Below are 16,536 nucleotides of genomic sequence, written 5' to 3'. Positions count from 1 at the left end.
ACTAGGGACACAAGTAGGCAAGCAAGGCAAAATTAAGCATGCACCAGGGGACGAATTGATTCAACTTTGTCCTAATCTTTTGTTTTTTTTCTAATACGTTGCCTCGCATATGGATCTTCTAAGACTTGTATTGTTGTTGCTGTTATAGAGTATAGTTGTTGAGGGAATTGCCCCAACCACAGATACGGTTAGGGGGTCGTCATTGAGAACTCCTCTAGAGCCCAAGGACCTAGACTCTCTACGGAGACCAAGGCCTTCAGAGCCTGTGAACCTCCCTAAGCAATGGACTCTCGGAGCATGGGGGAGGCCACTAGGCCCTGCTAGGAAGATCAGCAAGAGGGGACCCACCGACCGCTATCGACCTGATATGAAGTGACCAATATTTAATATAGGTGCAAGTAGTGGCCGTCCAAATATCCCGGTGCAATTAGTTACCGCCCTGACATGACAGACAAGACCAGCGCCACAATTGGCGACCGAACAAGCACTTGAAGGTGATATGCCGTAGGCAATCATAGAGATGATTGTATTATATGTTTATGTTCATTTACTTCTGAATAATTTGTTATTCCAAGAATGACTATCATTTATTTTGATTGATAAATATGTGACTTATTCATGAAACACTTTGTTTATATCATGATGTTATTCTTAGTCTATTTCTGGTCGTATATTATTGTGATGATACATAAGACAAGCACATATATTGATTGATGATCACATTTCATGGATCATAGGTATAGAGATACCATGTCAATAATATAAATATTTATGTTAGAGAATATAATATTAGATAGACCCACTTGAGATACTATTGGGATTGTTATTATGATGTGCCATTAGTTATTATCTCAAATGGTGTACCTGCATGATCCTTAGACCTGAAATCGTCATTGATTCTCAAAATGTGTAGTGACATACTTTGGGACTGCCAAACACTATTCCATAGCTGGGTAGTCATAAATGTAGTTTTCGAATTTGTCCTGAAACATGTTGTGGGGTATGAGCGATCAAGAAAGAATTTGCCTCTCTTTGACAACAGGAGAGATATCTCTGGACCTCTTGAGGTAGGTGGATTGAGAAAATGCATGATCATACTAATATGATTAAAGAGTTAATCATGATGAATCCATTACTTGATCGAGTAAATGATGGAGCTATCATAAGGGTGGCACATATCTTACCTTGAGCTTGACTGGTATCGTGAGGTGAAAGGATCGATACATATGTATATCAAGGTTCAGTAGATATGATCTTTTGTGTATACTCAGGAGTCAACATGTCCTGCTAAGGACCGCTATTGATTTTAGTTTGGACAGGGTTTTCAGGTCGTAGCCATATGTACATGAACCCAATGGGTCACACACATAATGGGTTAGAACAAAACATACGAATTGGATTCGTATATGGGTTTGATTGGATCGTGATCTATGAGGTGTTAGAGTCCTAAAGGGCTTCCAACATAGGAGCCTATTAGTGAGCTCTATATAAGGAGAGGCGTGGGGTGGGGCGTGCAGAGGTTGAGCCATTCTGAAACCCTAGCTGAAGCCTTCCACATGATCTCTCAAAACCCTAGCTACGCGCGAGGTGCTAGCATATTAGCGCTCGTCGTTTCTGCCTAGTACGTGTAGATACCGTAGAGGCGCTACTGCTATTGCGACGCTAATCTTCTTGATAAGTTGATCGTGACGTGGTTGAGACTGGTCGCGAAGCACAACACGACCACTCGGATCTAGTCAGAGTGCACAACACAACCACTCGGATCTGGTCGGATAGTATGACACGACCACTCAGAACTGGTCAAGGTCATGACATATCTGATCGGGAGCTAGTCGAGGAACTGGTCGAGGGGCACGACCACCTGCTCAGAGTTGGTCGAGGAGCGTGACCATCTGTGTGAGGCTGATCGCGGTTCTGATCGAGAAATTGTTCAATGAGTTTGACGGGCACGACGTTAGATCGGTCTACTCCAACTCTTCATCCGTTGCACTACACGTCGAGTGGTAATGATCTATGATCTTCTACTAGCATGGTTTCCTGGGTGAATACGATAGAAAATTTTTATTTTAGGCTAGCGTAGCCTACCCGTTTCACAACAGTTGTATCAGAGCTATCCAACATAGTTTTTTTTTTATCTAAATCAGTCACATATAGATGATATATGGTAGGAAAAGATTGGATCTTGATCGTTTCATGTGATGGATCAATTATTGCATGGTTCGTTGTAATAGGGGTCGGATGAGGTGTGAGTCTATGGAACCATATGATCAAAGGATTAGCTTGCTTGCCCACATGGCAGCGCATGCGACTTGCTCCTACCGACTGGAATCACCATTGGGGATAATAGCATGCACCGATGCATGGTCGGAAGAACAACAGATCGAGGTTATTTGTGTTGTCATTGATTCCAGAAAACCTCGCGCGATGATCAATATGATTGATCTAATAGAAATTGAGGTATTGTGAATGACTCGAAATCGACTTGATATGATCAATTCGATGAGATTTTCACAGTGATTTCATAGATATGATATATATATTACCGAGAGGTTTTCAGGGGCACTGCCTTGAAACCCGTGGTAGGGGGAGGGGGCAACTTCCCCTTCGACCTCCCGCCCGCTAACCGGCTAGTGGGACCGCCGTGCTGTTAGAGCCTAGGGCTTTTAAGAATAACATGTTTTCATCATCCTGTTAGAATTTAATTATGCGCTTAACTTGTTTTTGCAGGGAATGATATGAATATTATGCCCTTTATGTTTATATGATGCATGCGTGTAAGTTTCATGTCCTGCGAGTCATGGTTAATTGCAGCCAAAAGCTGTCATGTTATTGTATAACAGCTTGCGTGCTGACTTGTGATGCCTCATGTTCTCATATAATTTGTCTAGTGATATTATGTGTAATAGATTAGCACATAACCATAAAGACTCGAAACATGATGACCCGGAGGACAGGGACCATGGTGATGGAATGTGAAGGGGCCATACTATGTTATAGTTAATATGATTGACTGTAATGCTTATCTATGTTCCTGTTATGCTATTTTATTCATGTTTTATATGAGATGGATATGTTTACATGATAGAATAGCCCCCCTTAGAAAAATTAAGAATAATTGATTCCATTCCAATAGTTGCACCTGCATAGGTTTTGATTATTATTTGGTAGGTCTGCCAAAGCAGGGTGACATCTTTTATCTTAACCAGTTAGGGTGAATGTCGGATATCCACACATATAGTGTTGGTTTACTTAACAAAGTTATAAAAACAGTTTTGAGCTTTGGGGCATAGAGTTGGGCACCAGAACATTCGATGTCACCCAACAAATAAGAGTCACATAGGGATATGATTAGCAACATGTTGCTTACCTACATCACCTAAGTTTCTAGCAACATGTTCTCGTCCCCCTTCTCTCCCAGTCTTTTTGCCTTATATAGGGGTGGGAGTATCGACTCCTATCTAGCCGTGGTCGATAGGGAGTTATTTTCCTTGACGTCTAAGTAGATAGATCTGTTTTGAGTACTAACCGTATCGACTTAGGTAACTAATTGAAACCTTCCTGATATGTACTTTCGTGATTCCGAATGTATCAGATGTCACTGATTCGGTTCCGTGATATCTAAAACTTCTTAATACGTGTTGTACATACCCTGTTCGTATATGATACATTCTTTATGCGCATATACCCCATAATTAAATATTTGACACCTTGACTTTGGGACAAAGGGTTACCATCTGCATAAGCAACTTATCGGTTTCTTCGATCACAGCATCTGCGTCGCGTTGTTTTGAATGCGGAGGGATGTCATTCGTCTTTCTCTCCAGTTTCATCGTCTGCGACGCTTCTGCTGCCACTATGGGTGTGTAGAGTATATGGTATAAGATACACAAAGATCTAGTTGTTACGGTAAGATATGATTAAATTTTATCTTATCTTTAAAATTACTTAATATATAAGCCATATGTATTCTATATATTCAACCCTCAAAACTGAATACAATACATCGACCATATTAAACTTAACTCTCATACTCTTTCGAGGATGACTGCAGCCATATCCGCTACCCATCACCTCCATATGATCTGATACAGAAAATACACAGCAAGACGACGTCAACTCTAGTGGTTACATCTAAGGAGGTTATAAAATTGCCACATACTCGTACTAAATGAGCGTTGTTCCAAGCATGCACGCCTGTCAATGGCACCATCATGCCAATCCAATTAAGAATCAAAAGCAAACCACTCGGTGGTCCTTACTTCCTCACCAAGATCTTAATCCTTCCAAGAAGAAAAACAATTACATTCCAGTTCAGTCATGGCAGTTCTACCTTATCAGTTACATTAAACCGGAGGCGCTTACCAACCTTTACCCCAGCACAAGCTGTTCCCATACCTACTGGATAGAACCAGCACCAACAACAGCATCGATGTGAGAACCGCATAAACAAAGCTCTCTACAACCTGCAACTGGCCGGGGCAGACACGCAAGAACCAAGCACAGGAGACCGGTGCACATGCAGAAATTCCGGATACGCATGGAATCGAATTCGGTAGTACGATTTATCATATTTTAATCTGAATGCGAATACGGATCCGGATATTCTCGAATACGAATACGAATCAGATAGTTCGAATATGAATCCGCATTCGGATATCTACTCGATCTTCGAAATTCAGGTCAGAAATTTAAATTTTTGAAAAAAATTGGCTAAAATTTGATAAAATTCGACTGAAATTTGTTCTAATTTGATTGGGCCGGAATTTTAGACATTTTGTTCAAAATTCATGTTGCAAATTTAATTTTTTGATCAAATTTAACTAAAATTTGATGAAATTTAACTGAAATTTGTTCCAATTTGATTGGGTTGGAATTTCGTTCATATCTGAAATTTCTAAAACTTTAGCAAAATTTGGTTCCCTGGTTGGCGGATACGGATACGAATCGGATATATCTCGAATTCGGATATCCACATTTGAATCCGAATCTCGAAAACGAATTCGGATATATCCATTTTAGTATCCATTTCAGAAACGAATACGGATACGGATATCCATATTCGTATTTTAACGGATACAGAATCAGATAATTCAAATTTCCTGCTATCTATTTTCACCCCTAGCGAGGAGGGGGAGGTGGTAGTGCAGGGCGAGTAGCGTGGGAGCTCACGCGGATCTTAGGGTGGCCGAGTAGGTGGACGCGGAGGCAACTACGTAGGAAGCGGGATGGGCGTGAGGAGAGGCGGTGCGCGCCGAGGTGCGGATAGGGCAGTGGCGCAGACATGGGTAGGGGTGGACATCGGTGAGCGGTAGCAGAAGCGGTGGGGTCGAGGAGCTAGATATTAATAAAATATAAGTGAGTGAAATTTAAAAAATATGATTTAGAAAGTCGGATCTAGAAAATTAGAAATAGAATATTTTAGATAGTCTCGCTATATAAAAATATGAAGAGCAAAATTTAAAAAGTTATGTTCCTATAGCCGCTACTTCATTTCCGTTTCTCGCTATCTGCCAATATAGTACACACGAAGTCTTCACACGCATAGTGTTACAAACGTGTGCGGGAAATGGTACATCGGTACGACCACACGACGTGCTATTCGCACCGTGGCACGTAACAGGTCATGATGGTCGCAGCCTGTAATGCACCGCGGGAGCAATAGGCGGCTGGAGCTGGCCGGCCGGGGAGGTGTGAAGTGACATCACTGGCATGGGTCCGTCCTCCCATTTGCGCGCGCAGCGCGAGGAGGATTGTAGAGGGAGCGAGCTGCAGGGTCACATGCGCCGGCAAAGCGGGCGGGGGCCCTTCTCTGTCCCTCCCTCTCTTGCACATGCGCTTGCCTGCGACACCACATGGCCTGCCGTGCCGCCTCTGGCCCTGCCTGCGTGAGTGTGAGTGCGCTGTTATCTCACTTTAATCAGGCCAGCCACATGCAGGTAGCCCACACGGCCGGGCTTCCTAATCATCGTCATCTCTTGATCCATCGCTATCTTGTTGATGAGAGAACAACAGAGAAAGGGAACGAGACAGCAACCAAAGGCGTGCAACTGCAAAGCTAGGATCACACCACATGCACGCACCTACCACATCTCAAACAATGACTATACATACACCAAGCTTCTGTAGTAGTGGTACTCACAAGTCACGACTGGCTGGCTACCAAGTGGTAAGGCAGTTAACACGCAAGCTCCTTGGCTGATTAGGGACGGTAATTAATCTACACAAAAGCACACATACACACTTGCAAACAAACACTCCATTTTGTATACTACTACTTAAGGCTATATCATCTTTTCCTCCTTGAGAGTTCTTTTTTTTCCTCTCGTTTTTGTGGGTGGTCGGCGGTGGTCAGAATCAGAATCAGTTTATGCGAGCAGCGGAGGAGGATGAGCAGACGCGGTGACGCGGGCAGGAGACGAGGTGGTCGTTGGTGAGCCCGACGGCCTGCATGAAGGAGTGGATGACGGTGGGGCCGACGAAGCGGAAGCCGCGCCGGACCATGTCCTTGCTGATGGACTCCGACTTGGACGTCTTCACGGGGATCTTCCGGCTGTACTTGTAGCTCGGTGACAGCGGCTTGTTGTTCACGAACGCCCACACGTACTTGTCGAACGACCCGAAGTCCCTCCGAACCTGCGTATGGACATGCATAATTGTTTAGTTTTTCCATATCACACGCATTCAACCGAAACATCATTAGATTCTTCTACCGTATGCTAGTATATAACAAGTCGTAGATAGATTGGAGTATATGCCGTACATAACTGATAAATTTGTTGGTAGCAACTACCCATCGATATATGTACGTACATGAGGTAGTTGACTGGTGGTTAGTGGGAACCGGCTAACAGTCCCGTTTTGGAAAATTGGATCCTTGTCCGCAACATATTACTGTGATTTGTGTGCAATACTCTACCAGACACTGAGGAAGAATATTTGTGCATCGTATTCCCTTTGTGAGGATGTGAAGCAAGCTTAAACCAAAAGGTTGGTAAGAAGTACTCTTAGCATATTTTCTGGCTCCCAAAACGTCCATTAGGAAGGGTTCACACATTTTGGTTGCATCCAGCTTTATGACGCACTTGCTTTGCATCTGCAAAGCGGTCACCTTTAAAAGGGCGCTATCTGCTTCTTCTCATTGAGCTGTCTACCAATCAGGGTGTGTAAGCTGTCAGGGATTCTGTTAGCCTTTGCTTTCAGTTGCTAACTGATCTCATTTCGCAAGCCTTCATTCATTGACCGCCTCCCTTTATCTTTCGGTTAAAGCTTCAGTTGTGAAGTAAGTAGTAGTACCACTATCTTATCATGTCTAACTACTACCAAGCATCAGAAAACACAAGCTTAGGAGGATGTGGCATATTGGCTTTTGATCGAGAAAATTCAGTTTTGGGGCATTCTAATTCTAAACCCATTTCCTCGACACATAGATTTCTGTCGATTAGCTAAGGATTATTTGATGGGCGAGCTAGTTATAGAAGTGAAAACATGTTGATAATCGTGCTCAATTGGGCGCAGCTGACGGTACCTCGAGAATCCGGCAGGCGTTGTTGACGGTCCCTCTGACGGTGCCCAAATCCAGCCCGAAGTCCGCGCTCAGCGTCGCCATCTGCTTCTCCATGTACTTGGCGACCACGTCCACTTTGAAGCCGGAAAATGCCTGCCTGTTCGTGGTCAGGCATCCAGGCAACACAAATTAAAATCAGCACAAATGTTTCAGGAATGTACTAGCAGTATGCTACAGTAGGTCTGCTCTGTTCCGACGTCCGAACCTGTAGACGTATCTTTTCTTCAGGATGGAAGTCCAATCTGCCCCGACTTGCACGCCGGACAATGTGAGCATCTCGAAAAGCAACCTGTCATTTCAGCGCCACGAAATGTGAGAGATCTGTTACTAGAACCGGTGAACAATGAGTCGCTAGGAAGCTGCTCGTAGAGCAGTTGGTAAAAGCTTCCAAGGTGGAAGCTAGCCGGCCAGGGATCGATCTCTGGCATCCACAAATTGGTCTCCTAGAAGGCCGGGTCAAGGGACCCTTATCTAAAAAAAAACAATGAGTCGCTTGAATCGTCAAAGAGGAATAGCAACTCACTCGTCGTCGTGCACGGCCACTCCCCACTCCTCATCGTGGTACGCGACATACAGGGGGTCTGCACGCCACAGGACAGAGCAGATGACGTTAGTGACAGTGTTGTCGAGCAACAGCATGTTTTTGTCAAGATGGAGTTTGCGATCAGCTTGTGCTTACCTGAGTAGGGCGTGATGAAGCTGCAGCGCTTCTCGTCGTGCCCGGCGGGGGATGCGGCGATGGGCTCGGCAGCCGCTGTGGCGGTGGCGCCGATCCTCCCCTCGACACGGGAGAAGGACGCGGTGCGGCCGTAGTGCGCGATCCGCTGCTTGCGCTGCGCCTGCGCCAGCGCGGCGTGCTCCCGCTGCGCCGCCGCGATGCTCCCGGCGGGCTCGAACGCCTCCAGTGCCGCGAATGTCACCACCGGCAGCACAGCGCCAGCCTTCTTGTTGGCCTTCGTCCTGCTCTTCTCCGCGGCCACGGTTGCCGCGACCTTGGCGCCAGCCGCCTTCGTTGCTCTTGCGGTGACCGAAGCGGGCGTAGGTGGCAGGAGAGAAGCCGCCGCCGCCGCCGCCGCCGCCGCGCGGGTGTTCTCAGGCGCGGACCGCGCGGCCGGGCAGGTGGTCGCAGCGGCATTGTCGAACGAAGCCGGCATGGAGAGTGACTTCTGCAGGGACTTCTTGAGCGGGCGGGCACCGTCCGGTGCCGTCACGCGGTTGCCCGCCGGCTGCAGCACCGGGCGGCCGTCGATCTGGGCGACGCCCGTGGACTTGACGTTGGGGTTGCACATTTTGGCTTGAACTGGAGAGTCTTTTCTTCCCCGGTTAGTTGGTTGGTTCTCAAGTGGAGATCGATGTGGGTTTTTTGCAGGTGTTGTGAGCTGCGAGTCTGTGAGATGAATGAGGTGGGATGGAGTGTGGGAAGAAGCAAGGTGGTATATATAAGCGAGGAGGCCGGGAACGCCCGGAACGGGAGGCGAAGGTGGTGGGGCAGGTAGGTATGGACAGGTCGCAGGTGGGGAGGTCTGCGTATGCATGCATCGGAGTTTCGGAGCCAAGCTCCTGCCGCGGCTGTACTGCGACTCTGCTGATCTTTTACTTTCCACACTTCCTGCATTTCAGCGTATGTGCTCGGGTGAACACGCCGCCGCCAAATTAGGAGAGGATGTTTTCCAGGTGGGGTGGTTTGATGCTGAATTTAGAGGGAGGCCGGGGGCAACGATGTTAGTGCTATAAGCGACAGATGGGTGGTGGACGAGATTGGTGATCGGGGAGCGCAGTGGCAGATTGATTAGCGTAGCAGTGGATGTTAGGAGCGGATCTAGCGACGGGTGAGGTAGGGGGAGGAAGATATGTCGAGAGAATGAACCGGCGGGCGAAGGAGGAAGAAAGAAACATGATCATTCGATCTTCATTCAATAATTGATATTGATCGTTTGAATAAAAAAAATTAAGTATCTGATAAATAGCATCACCCTTTGCTGTTGGATCCAACGGGTAGGGAACGCTCCGCTCAGCTGGGCTAGCAAGCCTTGGGTTGGCTCATTGGCTAGGAGCGTTAATGGAGCAGTCAGTAGCAAATGCAACACGAAGTCACAAACCAACGGACAGAGAGCGAGTAAAATGCTGGTCCCTTGAAAGTTCACAACGCAACGAGACAGCCCGAATCATTACTTGCCCAAGGACAGCGACTTTGGTGAAAGAGAGTTATCGCAAGGAACAGTGGTAAAACTCTGAGAACCTGGCTAACAGGCCAACCACCGAGTGTCCATGCATTCTGACAGTCGAAATGCAGGTAAAACTCTGGGAACTAGGCGTGCGCGAAATGATTAAGGCGCTTTTCGGTGGTTAGTGCTCACAACAAACTTACATCAGATTGTAGACGATGTACATGCATGTACGATGATGCTCTAAAGAAATATAATTCCTTCCTGGCCGACCAAAAAGATGTAAAAAGCTCTGTAACCAGGACCCTCCTACCTAAGACGTACAGCCGACCATTCGTGGTACCTTAAGCACAGCTGCACAGGGTGTGCGTTAATCGAGTACTGACATGCCAGCAAGCATGCATACAAGGCAATATGCCATGCTCGACCCGAAGCCACAAGTTAATGTCTAACGTCTCATCCATGTAAGAACAAAAAATACTAGCACTGACCCTACATAGCGTAGAATTTTCGATGTGCCCTGACATGTGTTCCCGGGCGGAATAGTCCGTACTCGGTTCACATGCCAAGCGCGCACTTGTACGGTGTTCACGAGCGACTAGGAGTTGGATTGGGAGGAACTATCCTACTGGCTACACGAGCTTGTGCGTCCGTATGATTGCAGTGATGGTGTGGTGTGCGTAGCCGGTATCCGGTCTGACAAGGAGCCATAGCGTTGGCACACGCCTAGCTGTTTAGAGCAAGGGAGAAGAACAGTCTGTTTGATACAGTTTTATATTGGGATCTAGATTGATTTTGAAGTTTGTATAATAAAATAAAATAATTTAAATATTTATTTTTAATTTAAATTAAAAAAAAATAACTTAATTAAATATTTTTAATCTATCTATAGTTCTAGATCTGGATATCTGAATTTCTTATAGCTAGATATAGCTAACGCTAAAAAATTTAAGATCTAAATCTCTACTGGCCGAAAACATGACGAGGATCGAGCCAGGCCGGCCGACCCATCCCACGTTCTCCCGCCCCTCTTTCGAGCTGGCAAAGGAATCTTGTGCTCATTCCCCCGTCCCTTCCCCTGATCCGTCCAATCCACCCGCCTTTCCAGTACGCTTCCGTCGAGCTTCTCGGAGATGCAAATCATACATGCATGTACGCTCGTCGATGCACGGTTCCCTTGCATAAATAATTGAAGCAGCTAGTAGTTTTAATGGACTAATGGAGGCATCCGTCGCCGTTGCGACTTATCATCTTCTAATATCCGTGTCGCTGTCGCTGCCGTTGCCATTGCCGTTGCAACTGGTCTCAATCACAACAGTAATGATGGAGACGAATCATTGAGCCGAGGCGCGCGCGCCCAGTTACGGGCTAATCAACTGGAGCCGAAGCAACCGACGCATCGTCTCGGAATCCGCCCTGCTCTAATGTACTTCCGCTCGTGTAGGTCGGCGATCGAGCGAGTGATCGCCTTGTTTGTCATGATAGGACGGGCACATGGGTAAAGCTAACCCCGTGTCGTCGGCTCACCCGCTCGTGTCTCGGGGATACGGCTATAATATTAGGATTTAGGAGTATTGCGATGGTTTGGCTCGTGGTGAGCTGGAACGATGCGCCAAATCCGGTGGTTGGAGCAAGGTTCTTCGCAGATGCAGGCGGTTCCTCCTGCTATAGGTTGCCAATATGTTCTGCCAATAGGATGTGTGCCGTGGCAGCGTGATTCGGTTCTCTCGATTGGTATCTCGAGCGGCAAGCGCCGCACTGCTAGAAACGTGAATGCGTGATGTGCGTGGTGATCTGAAGCAGCAGCACCGTTGGTTTCGGGTGTCGGAGATGTCCAGATTGAGGGATATCCAATCGAACGGGGATCCGAAATCCGTGTGACTCATGGAGCCTAAGTCGCGGATGACCGTAGTGTGAGATCTATGTAAAATTTTTAAAAACTTTTTTGAGAAAACTTTTGTCGTTAACTTCTTTCTCAAAACTTTTCTCATACAAACATATTCTCAAAACTTTTCAAGCTAAATTTTTCCAGCACAAACTTTTAAAAAAAATAGGAGAGAAAAAAATTCTGAAGATGAAAAGAGGAAGGGCTATAGCACAGCACGTGCAAATTAGGTGTGTCCACGGCGATGCATGCATGAACCTTATGGCACACCATGCGTTGCTTTACCCTACCGCAATAAGGGCAACCATCTGATGTTGCGCGGCCCTAGCTCCCACTGTTCGCCTTGCATGAAGCTGATCTGACCCTGATGGAAGTACCAACATGCATCTCTTCTGATCGTATCCACACGTCTACATCAAGTTATGAGCAATTCATGGATGTATACTTGTATGATTCGAACTTCAAATCCAGCCATGGTTCCTTGGCCACTTGCCAGGAATATGGCATATGACTGCCCCCGGGGCCAGGGCACTATGCATGCAAGCGGCCTTGTATAGTTGTAACAGGCTAGCAGAAGCACAACTATACTGCCAGTGTACACCGGTCGTTTTCAGAGGTATTGTTTCATGTCCTCTTATGTGGGTTTCGTTTTATCGCAGGTTAAAATGACGAAACTGGATTGACAGATGAACGTTCGTTGCATATCAAACTATTTCTCACATTACAACAAAACTGATCGTCATTAGTACCGATCAGATCAAACCGACACTGATACTATAATCACTATTGGTTCGTAAGAGAAATAATATCAGTACCAATTTTAAAAAACAATCGACACTAATAAGTTATCAATACCGATTTTTAGTATGAACTGGCATTGCTGAGAGAGGCAGATCCGAAATTTTCATTGAATCGCTTTCTAACTCACCTCACGACCACGGTTCAGCTCTCTCTACCTTATCTCCTGCATGTACGATCCCAGCCCTCTCTCCTAGTCTCCTTCACCTCCTCTCTCTCCACCTTATCTCTTCCCCGTCGCCATCCTCCTCTCCCCCACCAACCTCCTCCTCCTACCCCACCAGCCCCTCTCTCTCCCTCATCCTCTCCCCGGCCTCTTCCTCCCGGCCTCTCTATAAGGAACCGTTCAAACAATATTCTCATTAATCATTAAGTTAATCATTTACTTAATTACAACTTCAATGATTAATCAGAATACCGCTCCGGTAGTTCCGACACGTGTTTTATGCCTAAGCTTGAAACATATATCTTTTCAACATATCACATCACAACAAAGATTAACAAAGAACGAATAATTAAATTATATAACAAGTTCTTAAGCATTCACAATTTCTTACAATTTATAGCAAAAGAGAGTCAGGAGGAGACTGAAACTAATCAACTACTAGACAAAAGAGAACTATACAACGGAAGCATGACCCCTGAGTAGTTGCCTACTCATATCCACCACCCTCAGTGGGCATAAAGTAGCCAAAGATCAGCTCCTCCTAGCCTGTAGCACCTAAAAGAACAACGTGAGTACGAAGGTACTCGCAAAACTTAATCTATATTTGGTACTTATAGATAATCTGACTCCAAGGATTATGAATTATGATGTTAGCAAGAATACGATCACGTGGTTAAATAAATTTATATGCAAAAGCAAAATTTGATAAAAATATGTGTGAGCATCTAGACTTAACTTACACAACTATCCAACCCATAACTATCAACTGAATATATATGCAAAAGGAATCATAGTAGTAACATCTGCAAATAACTATCTCAACCCATCAACCACCTCAAACTAAACTCGAAACTCTACGACTGCTGCAAATGGATAGAAGCATGCTTATAACCGAAAGCGTGGTATTTCAAAATATTTTTACACCCAGTAGGGGTACAACTTTACCCATAAAACTCGAGGATCATACGGCTTAAGTGACCACACAAGTCCACCCAAGGGGTACTCATGTTAACCTTTCCCAATAAGCCCCAACCATTTGAATCAGTCATCGCTCGATGCGGAGTCCACTTAGGTTAACTCCTAGAGCAACCTCAAGTGTTTCTTACAAGCCATCTAGCTTATACCATCGATATGCAAGCTCAAACTTATCTTACCATTAGATTGATATATGGTAAGTACGGTAAGTGCTAGGGTCAACTGTAACAACGATCGATGCTTAAGCGACATAAGCGGTATACGGTATCCGAGCTCCTCTCCTAACCTACCCCGAGGAACTCTACATCAAGACAACAGAAACACCCCTAACACCACCCATATCTCACATCATCCTCACTACTCAACCAACCAACACCATCAACCCAACATTGGTATCAATGTGACAGTAATTAAAGCCTATAGCTCGTGAACAAGGTTGAACCACCGCTCGACTTCTACTGAAGAATCTATGTATGGCTAAGCATTTCGATTAATTTTTAAATTAGATCATCATCAAGTTAAACCCTGGTATAAGGAGATGGATCACCAATAACCCAAGATGAGGTGTAATACATCAACATGTTCTACCCATACAAGACCTGACATCGACTCAACAACATGCATAATGTACATAAAATATATTTTATCCCATTAGACACATATGATCTAAATTAATGGGAGAAACATACTTAAATGCTTGTATTGCTGCTCAGGCAGCTTCCTGTTGCTACCCACAAAAAATTCACATAACCCATGTGGCTCAGCGTTACCTTCAACCACACCCGCATCATGCTTTGGATCCTCGTTCACTAAAAAAGAACGCATGCAATGATGAGCATGAATAGGTGCAACACTGTATGCTACACTATGCATAACAATAAGCTAAAAGTTCAAGACATGCGAAATAATAGCAAACTTTGTAATCTAAATGACTTCTGAAACCAAACAGGAGGCCGAAGACTCCAAGTTGAACTCGGAACCTTCGGTTTGTACTCCAGACGAGGGTTCTCTGCTAAATCTAAATTGAATTAACTCAGACCCTTCGTGTTTAACCTATATTATCCAGGTTGGACGGATTATCCGGGTGAGGCTCCAAGCGATGATGCTCAGTTAAAAGCACCACGAATTACCCGGACCCTCCAGGTTTAACTCGGACTATCCAAGTTGGGCTGACTTGCACTTCTCGATGATCTTCCTGAGCCGATTCGACTCGTATGTTAAATCTATCCTACATAAATGTACATATACATTATACAAAAATTTCTAAACTCATTTTGCACTTTAAACCCTAATGATTTTTTTAGCACAATTCATCGGGGTTTTCACTGGGCTATTCAGACTATTCGGGTTGTCAAGAGAGGTTGCTTCGAGGGGGGAAACTCAACCGACTTGATTTGTGAGCCTCTCCAAACCAAAGGAAAATATGTTGAGATAGTTCATAAAGTCTAGAACTCACTCACCAACCTAGCAACACGATTCTTAGCACAAATCTCATCTGAATCCTTTCTTTTTGCTCCAAAGCTCAAGAACTTGATAACTCCGTAAACTTAGCTCTAAACTCGAAATCGACTAATTAATTCACGCATTCATACCGAGGAAAGTCTAAAGGACTTATCCACGGTGCTTGTGGAGGTTAGTGGTCATTGGGTGATTAAGGAAATGAAGAAATCGCTCGGGAAGAGGAGTCCAACCGCGGTTCTTCATGCTTCAAGAAAAAAAACACCAAGAACGGCTCAAATCCTTTGGAAAAACAAAATTAAGTTGGATGAATGAGGAGCTTATGAGCTAGTGATCATCTGAATACCATATGCGTATCTCGATTCGGTTTCTAGAGAGGGGAATGGAGAAAGAGAGAGAGAGAGGGAGCTCTCTCCTTGGCCAGTTGGAAACGGGAGGGAGTGAGAGAGAGCACGATGGCCGATGGGAGTGAGGAAGTGAGTGAGGTTGCTTGCCCAAGAGGAGATGGGGTGGTTGGCCATCCATGTGGACTTTACATGCTAGAGAAATAAGTCTGCTTCAACTGTGGATTTATTTCTTTCTTTCTTGATTTTCTCTCTCATCTAATTAACTTAAAATCAAGTGCTCTAATACTCCAAAATAAAATTACTCAAAATTAAATCTAATACTTATGAAGCATGATTAAGCTTAATTACGTAATTACGACTTTGGGTACGTGACACTCCCCCACCGGCCAGCAACTCTACCCCTTGCGAGATCCACGACGGGATCCGGCTATGGATCTTTCTAGAGTTGGAGATCCACGGCGGGATCAATAGTGGTGAGAGGCGAGATCCATGGTGGTGAGCGGCGCAGATCCACAGTGGTGTGTGCGCGGGATCCACCGAGATCCTTGATGCCCCGCGGTTTTTGTGGCGATGGTGGCCTTTGTGCCTCGCGGTTTCTGTGGCAGTGGCAGCCTTCATGGTCCGCGGTTTCTATAGCGGTGGCCTTCGTGCCCTGTGATTTCTTTGTGCAGGACGGAGTAAGGCTCCATCGGGGAGCCAAGCGGCCGTGACGGAGGCCGACTCATTTACTTATTTTTTCTTTTGGGAACTACTTTCAGCACCAGTTGTATAACCGAAAATGATTAGAATGACTTTTAGTACGGATCAATTGCTGCTGGTTGAAAAACTGGTACTAAAGAACACTTTTGAGCCGGCACTTTTCTGTTGTAGTGTCAATTCCATATTACTTGTCGTTGTGTGCAGCTACACGGATAATTGTTACAGGCTTTAAGGGTTTCGAGATGTAGAAAGAAAATGTGCTTTCGATTGAGTGTTAAATAAGAAAATAACCCTTTTCGGCAATACTTCTAGTGTCCGCGATCAAGTTTAAAACAGCTGATTGCATCATGTGTTTGAACAGGAGACAAATATCTTACTAGTTCTCTAGTTGATCTTCCCCCTGGCGAGTAATTAGTTCAGTTTTTTTTAGCTTATCTCGGTTGCTCCTCTGTTTGTGAATAATCACATAATGTCCATCT

General features: G+C 45.2%; 1 protein-coding gene across 1 annotated transcript; it reads right to left on the bottom strand.

Moving 5' to 3' along the window:
* Window positions 1-6,088: 6,088 nt before the first annotated feature.
* Window positions 6,089-9,265, bottom strand: LOC133908928 (uncharacterized). The gene is made up of 5 exons (XM_062351153.1): window positions 8,244-9,265; window positions 8,088-8,145; window positions 7,770-7,853; window positions 7,526-7,661; window positions 6,089-6,633 (listed from the first exon to the last, which is right to left on the bottom strand). The coding sequence occupies exons 1-5, from the start codon at window positions 9,097-9,099 to the stop codon at window positions 6,361-6,363; spliced, it is 1,407 nt and encodes a 468-aa protein (XP_062207137.1). The 5' UTR covers window positions 9,100-9,265; the 3' UTR covers window positions 6,089-6,360.
* Between the last annotated feature and the right edge of the window lie 7,271 nt (window positions 9,266-16,536).

This window comes from Phragmites australis, chromosome 2 (genome assembly GCF_958298935.1).
Source record: "Phragmites australis chromosome 2, lpPhrAust1.1, whole genome shotgun sequence".
NCBI lineage: Eukaryota > Viridiplantae > Streptophyta > Magnoliopsida > Poales > Poaceae > Phragmites > Phragmites australis.
The sequence above is the reverse complement of the archived record's forward strand: the minus strand, read 5'-3'. Positions and strand labels throughout refer to the sequence as shown.